The 8,317-nt window shown below is 38.7% G+C and overlaps 1 protein-coding gene and 1 long non-coding RNA gene across 4 annotated transcripts in view; both read left to right on the forward strand.

Annotated features, from left to right (window-relative positions):
• LOC123984916 overlaps positions 1–1,757 on the forward strand; it is a 4,727-nt gene extending 2,970 nt beyond the window's left edge. The window contains exon 2 of the long non-coding RNA XR_006828553.1: positions 1,327–1,757. This is a non-coding gene — a long non-coding RNA (uncharacterized LOC123984916). The remainder of the gene's footprint in view (positions 1–1,326) is intronic.
• A 368-nt stretch (positions 1,758–2,125) lies between these two features.
• The window catches only part of LOC123984797 (zinc finger protein 2 homolog), a 9,047-nt gene continuing 2,855 nt past the window's right edge, over positions 2,126–8,317 (forward strand). The window contains exons 1-6 of one of the 3 annotated variants that reach the window (XM_046071937.1): positions 2,126–2,280; positions 4,364–4,566; positions 4,703–4,795; positions 4,936–5,031; positions 5,139–5,249; positions 5,750–5,873. In XM_046071937.1, coding sequence (XP_045927893.1) covers positions 2,241–2,280; positions 4,364–4,566; positions 4,703–4,795; positions 4,936–5,031; positions 5,139–5,249; positions 5,750–5,873 — 667 coding nt within the window. In that variant the 5' untranslated portion in view covers positions 2,126–2,240. The other 2 variants (XM_046071939.1, XM_046071938.1) reach the window with 2 other exon arrangements.

Consider the following 8,317-nt stretch of genomic DNA (forward strand, 5'->3'; position numbering starts at 1 on the left):
TCATGGAGTCTGTTTCTGACCGTTTGAGCAGACACATGCACATTTGTGGCCTGTTGGAGGTCATTTTGCAGGGCTCTGGCAGTGCTCCTCCTGCTCCTCCTTGCACAAAGGCGGAGGTAGCGGTCCTGCTGCTGGGTTGTTGCCCTCCTACGGCCTCCTGATGTACTGGTCTGTCTTCTGGTAGCGCCTCCGTGCTCTGGACACTACGCTGACAGACACAGCAAACCTTCTTGCCACAGCTCGCATTGATGTGCCATCCTGGATGAGCTGCACTACCTGAGCCACTTGTGTGGGTTGTAGACTCCGTCTCATGCTACCACTAGAGTGAAAGCACCGCCAGCATTCAAAAGTGACCAAAACATCAGCCAGGAAGCATAGGAACTGAGAAGTGGTCTGTGGTCACCACCTGCAGAACCACTCCTTTATTGGGGGTGTCTCGCTAATTACCTATAATTTCCACCTGTTGTCTATTCCATTTGCACAACAGCATGTGAAACTGATTGTCAATCAGTGATGCTTCCTAAGTGGACAGTTTGATTTCACAGGAGTGTGATTGACTTGGAGTTACATTGTGTTGTTTAAGTGTCCTCTTTATTTTTTTGAGCAGTGTATGTCAGGTAAACTTACCGAAAAGGCCAGAAGTGTATATCTTTTAAGTAAGTTACTCAGCTTGCGTTAACTAACGTTGCCTGTTGCCTTTTGTTTGGGGTTGCCTGTTCAAATATTAGATATGTTACTGCAGAGGTCACCATAGTGGTAATTACTATATAAAGAAACTCAATTTACCATCACACGACAAATAAAAGCAGCAAATCCGATCATCCACATCGTTATTTCTTTCAAGTTTAAAGGCTGATTTTTGCTCCTGAGTGAAAGTTGAAGAAACCCGATGGTTATTTGTGTAACACTTGAGGCTAAACGTGATTGACACAACGCAAGATTGGAATTTTTGTGCAACAATTTCAGAAGAAAAATACATGCTTGGTGCACAGTGGCTTTAAATGTTTGGTATTTAATCTAGAAATGTTAGCTGCCAATATCTTTTACTGTTGACCACATAGTAAATAAATTGTCTGATCATTTCAGCTCTAATTCAGTGTGCCATGGAAATCTAAACTTCCCTGACTGTGTGTTGACCTTGTCTTCAGGAAATTAACTAACCAGTAATTGGACGTAAATCTTACATAAAATCTGATTTAGGCTGTGTGGGTTTTACACTTTTATAACCACGGACAACATGTTGATGCCCTTATGCAGTGCTTTTCCCAGACTACAGCTTTGTACGGAGTTTAACCTTAGTCTTAAATGTGATTACTGTGTTTAAAGGTTTGTCCCATGGGATGGAGCCTGAAGACACGGAGGCCTGGTCCTGCCGTCAGGAACACTAACCCAGCTTTGACTGAATATAGCGGCACTTTATTGGATATCACATCCCAAGTTTCCACAGCTTGGACCCTGAAACCACCTGATTGCTGTGTTATATAATTCCCTCTGTGACCTGTTGCCAGTTGCTGTGTACTGCCTGGATGGATTCATGGTGTTGCTGTGTGGAAGAAATAAATTCCAAGTGTTTCTAATGAAAAGCGGCAGTGTCCGTTTGATATTCCAGTGTTGTGGTAGGGGGGCTTGTGACGACAGCAGAGAAACAAGACACCATGAACAATATGATGTTGTGGAGTATGAGTCCAACATACTAAAGTCTTAAAAGTTTGCACGTGGAAAATACTGCAAATAAAGTATTTTGCCTACCTGCTAAATGGTGACTAGTTGTTCTTGTTTAGCTCTGCATAGTATTAAATTATCTTTTTTATTCACATTTACACATATTTCAAATGTCTATTGATATAAAATCCTAACTGTTTTATAATTTTAGTGTTAAATGTATTATGCAAGCTTTTCTACATTACCTTGGTTGATGCCCACAGGGATTACCTAATGGCAGCTAAATGTATTTGTTTTCTTCAGTTAAAATATATTTTTTATGTTATATTTATTTATTATTATATTATTATTGAGTATTTTTTGACTTCTGCATATTAACAGCTGGTGCTATTTATGGCAAGTACTTTTGTATCGCTCCAATGTCTTCTTGAGCAGGTTTCTACTTAACTTACCACTTTTATTTTGGAATTAATTTACTATACGTGTTTCCGCTTTGTAAAGAGCTAACAACAATTGGTTTGCAACCTTATGGTAGTTTGTTAAGTGAGTTTTAAAAGTGACTTTACGTTGTGTAAATCATGGAAACGACTGCCAGTTCCTATGAAGTGGAAAACACAGGTGCGTTTTATGGGTGTGTTTGATAATTTTGCTGCAGCTAACAGCGAACTAGCATAGTGTCGTTAGCTCGGAGCTCCAGCTAACAGCAAGGATTGAAGCTAAACTTTGTGGACGTCATGTAAACACGGCGAAACATTTAAGGCAGCGTTTACTGTAAGTTATGTGAAGTTCTAAGAACTGAAGCAATCGTACACGAAAGGATTACGTTTCCTTTGTGATTCAAAGAAGCTGTAAACCAGTCTCTTGCGAGCTACGTTCCCAATGTTTGGCAATGTTAGCTAACTAACGTTAAGCTTTTTTGTTTTGGATTTGGCTCATGATAATTGAGATGATTTTCTTGGTGCAGTATCAGAACCAGTTTTATTGCCAGCTATGTATATGTTACACATACCAGGAATTTTGACACTGGATTGTACGTTGCTCACGACGTGCTTACTTATACAATAATAAAATCAAACACAGGCTACAATTCTAGAGAACACATATATATATACACACTATAAACAAACACAATAAAAACAGATTGAGACAACAGTGCAATGAGCAGAGTGCAAAGGGTGCAGGAGTAAGTTATTATTATCATTATTGTTATTATGATGTACATATATGTACACAGTGCGATGGAGCATAGTGTAAGGATGCTTGGAATAAATAAGTATTATGTACTTGAGGTAGGTGGATTTGGTATACAGTATGAACAGCTCTGAAATAGAGAATGATGAATAAATAAGTGGTAACCAGTAAACAGGTGGCTGATTAGAGACAGAATTATTGGGTTAATGCACAGGAATTGTTCCTGACACTGAGTCAGAAGTCAGCAGTTAATCAGAGTGATGGCTTGTGGGAAGAAACTGTTAAGAATATGAGTGCTCTACCAACTAAGCTAACCAGTGACAGTATATCATGTGTGGCCTGTACGGGTTGAGACAGAAAAACAGTATTAGTAAAGTATCACAAAAACTGCCATAAAACGCAAAGTTCTGGAAAACAAGAGGAGATTTAACTGTGCTGTCACTAAAGTTTTCAACCCTTTTCAAATAAAGACACATCAAATTATTATGAATGCATTATATTTTAGTGTGTTTTTATCTTGTCACTTGCAACTGTGTAACCTGTATTAGTCTTACCTTTTCAAAATAACAGCAGCTTTCAGCCTAATCTTGATGCTGTTTGTGGTGTAATTTGCGTGTTTTTGCTGTACTATAGTTTATGGAAAACAGGCACTCCTTGCTCCCTCCCGTTCACACCAAAACTGGTGACAGAAAATCAGAAGGTAGTCATTGAAAAACACCAGAATGCAAAAATAATCAACCTAAAAATTTAAAGTTTTATATTTCTGTGGAACTTTTGTCAGTGCTGATACTTGTTTTAATGTCCACGTTTCTCTTTCAGTTCAGTTTTTCTTTTTAAGGTAAAACTTTATTTATAATACCACAGGGCTGCAGTAGCTCAGTGGGCGGCAACAGCTCAGTATGTAAGCGTTAGACTGGGAACCGGGGTTGCCAGTTCACCTCCTGGGCACTCCTTCAGCAAGCTCCTGTACCCCCAACCGCACTGAGTGGCAGCCCCGTCACTCTGACATCTCTCCGTGTGTTGTTACATGTGCGTGTGTGTGTATTTCAGACCTGTGTGTACAAATAACAATAATAACACCAGAGTGGGCATATTGATGATTAAAGTATGTCTTCTTCTTCTTCTTCACTTTTAAGTCACTGTCCTGGCCCATACAGTTTCCAAATATGCACGCTGACGCCAATAAATGCACTGTGGAGGTGTGTTGGATTTAGCCTTACAAAACATTTGCCCTAATCCTAACCCTGAGCACCTGATACAGGAGGTTCCCAAATGAATGACCTACCTTTACCCGTTCACCTTTTTAATATTTAAGCCAGATTTAAACTTAAGTGTTCAACTTAAATATATCCTAAATAGATTTCAAACCCTGTGTACAAGGACATGTTTATTTTGTTAGCAAACATGCCCACATTAGAGTCAGGTCTTAGCTGTTTGTCAAAGGGGGGGAAATTGTACATTGCCATGTAACAAGAAGACTCTTGTTTATTGTGTGTGGATGTTTATGCAGATATATTCCTGCCGTTGTCGTCATTAAGGCTGCTGATACCTCCCCTGCGGCTGCTTTCTGCAGCCATGTGGCAAGTGGCTCAGCGGAGAGAGGTTCTTGATTATGAACAGCTTGATGAGTTTGTGACGCTGGTGACGGCAACAGTTCCAGACCTGCTCAATCCGAAGCAACGAGGCAAACTGCTTCTTCGACTGAGAGCCAAAGTGAGTCAGAGGGTCTCATGTGAGATCAAGATGTTGCAAAAATGCAAACATTTTAAAAGTCTCACAATAACGTCAAACTTCATGGATGCAGATAATTCTTGCTAAAGGGACACCTTTTCTACGTCTTTCTCTTCAGATTATTCTTGAGTTGTGCAGAAATGAGGAAACAGCCAACATTTTGTGTATACAGCCTCACCTAGAACGAATCCGCCCACCAGGATACACTGGAGTAAGTGAGAGGAGTGTTTTCAGAATTGCCTTCTTACAGTTCCAAAAAACAAACCTTTCTGGCATTGTCGCATATACAGCACGATGAGCTACCCTTTGGAACTAGGAGATTGTCTCAGTAACAATGATAGTGTCTTTCAGAGTGGCGATGCAGAGGTGGATGCAGAGGAGGCCATTTTTGTGGCGCTCATCCAAACACTACTGAAAGACCCAGCAGAGAGGGAGCATTTTTACCAGGTAAAGTAGCTTCACATGAAACCCAACCAGCACATAACAGTATTTTTTTTCCATCTATCTATGTCCCGTCATAGTTTTTGAATAACTGTTACCTTTGTACTTCCCAGGAGGTTTTCCCAACAGAGTATGGCCTCAGCTATGACACAGACATGCAGCTCCTTGTGTGGGAGTTTCTTTCTAAAATGGAGAAACTCCTGCCAGTTCCAGACCTTAGTCAGGTAGGAATATGACTGATCACACCAGCTGCTACTTGAAACATGCACTGTGTGGATGTATTTGGTGGACTACGACGGTGTAACTAAAATATTTTAAGTTTAAAGCATGTTGTCCTTACCAACCTTTCTATTTTAAAAAGTTATAATGTAAACATGTTAGAAACATTTAAAAGAATTTGAGAACATTTTAGGATTTTTGAGTGTGGGGTTTAGCAAATGGGCTTCTAAAATTCATTTAAGTTTAATTGCTTCAATTATTAGAAAAGATACTATTCTAGTGTACTTTATTTTGTCATGTGTATGAAAATGTTTATATATAAAATTTTATATTTGCTGAAGTATCGCTATGGGTGCCTGAAAATGCAGTATTTGTAAGTAATAGCATATGCACAGATGATTAGGAGTAGCAGTATTTTAAATGTGATGTACATTGTATAAGTGTGAAATGAGCTTTGTTTTTTCACATTTCACTTTGAACTGACTGGATGATCACTTTGGTCAAGACTGTTTCATGGCTGAGCTCTGCCCCCTCTGTATTGAGGGACTGTTTGCAAGCCCTCTCCAGTCCTGACGACCTGAGGTCTCTGCTGCAACACCACAAATGCCTCGAGCACCTTGGAACACAAGGTAAACCAGGTGCATTGCTCATGTCTTAAGCGCTCCTCTCATTCACTTTAATCCAGGCCCGCTGTGCCATGATCACACCAAAGCAGCAAGCGATAATAATCTATAATTCAGATCAGTCTCAGTGTTACTGAATGCACACAGAAGGATTCACATGTAGTTTGGGATTTATATATAAATGACCGTCTCAGCAAAATTTGAATTGTTGTATATAAATGTGAAACAGTTCCACAAAAAAAGACATTAGGTTTACAAATGTATAATTAATGTACACACAAATATGGATTGTTTAAAATAAATGTAATAGAAATTCACAAATATATCTATTTAAAACTATTTGCTATTATCATTTACAACATATTTGGATGTTGTTTCATTTATATTCACACTGTTGCACCTGCATTTACAAACTGCTAGTCATTTGTGAACTTCACTGTATTTGTTTGTGAGTTTTTTGACACTACCATGGCGTGGCTCCATTCACAAATGCTTTTTTTCCCCAGATGAAAAAGTGTGTATACAAATGTTACAACATTCATACATGTTTTTGATGATATATACTAATACTTTTAAATACATTTATTTGTAGGTTTCTGTTACATTCATTTAAACTAAGAAATATTTGTTTGTGCATCAGAAATACGTTTGTGAACCTTATTTTTTAATTTGTGAGTTTATAAACAGATTGTTTTTGTGGAGATACATTTGGGAATCCTTCTGAGTGTATGCAATAATAGTGAGCCTGATCTAACTCCAGATTAATTTGAATTTCTAGAAACCAAACATTTTGCTACGTGAATATAAAGTTGTAGGAGGCACATGAGTGTCTAGTTTTTTCTATGTTTAGCTTTGATAAAGGTGTCAGATTGTCAGAAAGGTGTAGTTCTGTCAATTTAATGTAAAAGATCTGTATTAACATTTTGTTCTTACCTGGTGCATAAACTGTGGCCGAATGCAAGAAAGACTTTAAAGGTGTTTTTCTGTTCAGAACAAAGATATAGTTAAATGATTAAAGCAACAATTAAATGATTAAAGCAACAATATCAATTGGTAAGCTGTCGCACCGTTAAAATTCTTTTGAGATATTCTCCGTTTTCTGAACTGACTCTTCTGTTAATTTCCTAACTCACCGCTGTCCTCCAGCAGTGTTGCCACCGTAAAGCCTGTAAAACATCCACTCTGTCCTTTCATGTGTGGGTGGGCTCATATTTACACATATGACAGTTTTATAATGGGATTAAGTCAGATGATCGGAAAAGCACGTCCTGCAGGGCCTCATCAGCAAACTGCTGTGAGGACGACCCTGTGGCCTCAGAGGATATGTTTCATATTTGCAAATTGTGCCAGTCTGTCACTACTCTCGTGGTAGGGATTTTTATCTTCTGCTACTTTTTATTTATTAAGTAACAGCAATGATATAAGAACTGTAATAATAACGTTGTGAAAATAAAAAAAAGTCTTCTTCTGTTTTGGCCCTCTGCCCACAGAATGCGTAGTTTTTATTACCTAAAAATGTAGCTTTTGAAAACATTCCCCAGAGTGGATCAATCTTAAAGGGCGTACCTGGTGTTTTCATATGGACAGTGAAGACTGAGCTTTAGGAAAACGATGATGTGAGCTGCTGTCATTAACCTTTCTGTATGTTTATTGTGTGCATAACTTTGCGATCCTAAACTTGTGATTTAATAACCGTAGGAAACGGTGTTGGCCTGGTTCACAGGCGGCCTCTTGTCATCAAATCACTCATGCAGTTGTCTGACAACAGAAAGAAAAATACATAAGTGAAAACAACTAAATTGGTAGATGATGATTGAGCTTAGCAGCGTAACCAGACTGTCTGACCTGTGGCCTGTACTATGAAGGGAGTTCAACCTACTCAGAGTTAACTCAGGGGTATCAAGCAAACTCAGGTCTGACAAACTCTGACCGGCTACACTGGTGTTAAACGTTACTACGACGGTGAATAAGATGTCGGTTAGTTGAGTGGGTGTGAACTTGAATAGGTGCGCGTTCGACTTTAATTTCAGGAAATTGCGATTTTAGTTCTTGTAGATTTATCCCTTTTTTGGAGATTTTTTTTTTTTTTTTTTCTCCGCTATTAACCCCCACCCTGGCTCCGTATTTTTTGGACGTGTAAAATAGTCATTGTAAATATGTGAAAACAGTTAGGATAATTAAATTATAGCCTACAGATCAGCTACATCTCAGAAACTGTCCCGTTATTTAATTAAGATCTCCTCCCTAAAATCACAGAGGCTGCAGGGCTCGCTGTATGAACGTAATACTGTTGTGTTAAGAATAACGTCATTTTAGCTGCAACCGCAGTGGAACGAGTCAGGAGGAAATTTAAAAATATTTTATCAAGTGGTGTGGATTAATAGCCTACATCATTAACACTGAGTACAGGTGTGGTGTGTAGTCCGCATACATAGAGTAACCTTGAGTTA

The sequence above is a fragment of the Micropterus dolomieu genome, linkage group LG16 (genome assembly GCF_021292245.1).
Source record: "Micropterus dolomieu isolate WLL.071019.BEF.003 ecotype Adirondacks linkage group LG16, ASM2129224v1, whole genome shotgun sequence".
Classification (NCBI taxonomy): Eukaryota; Metazoa; Chordata; class Actinopteri; order Centrarchiformes; family Centrarchidae; genus Micropterus; species Micropterus dolomieu.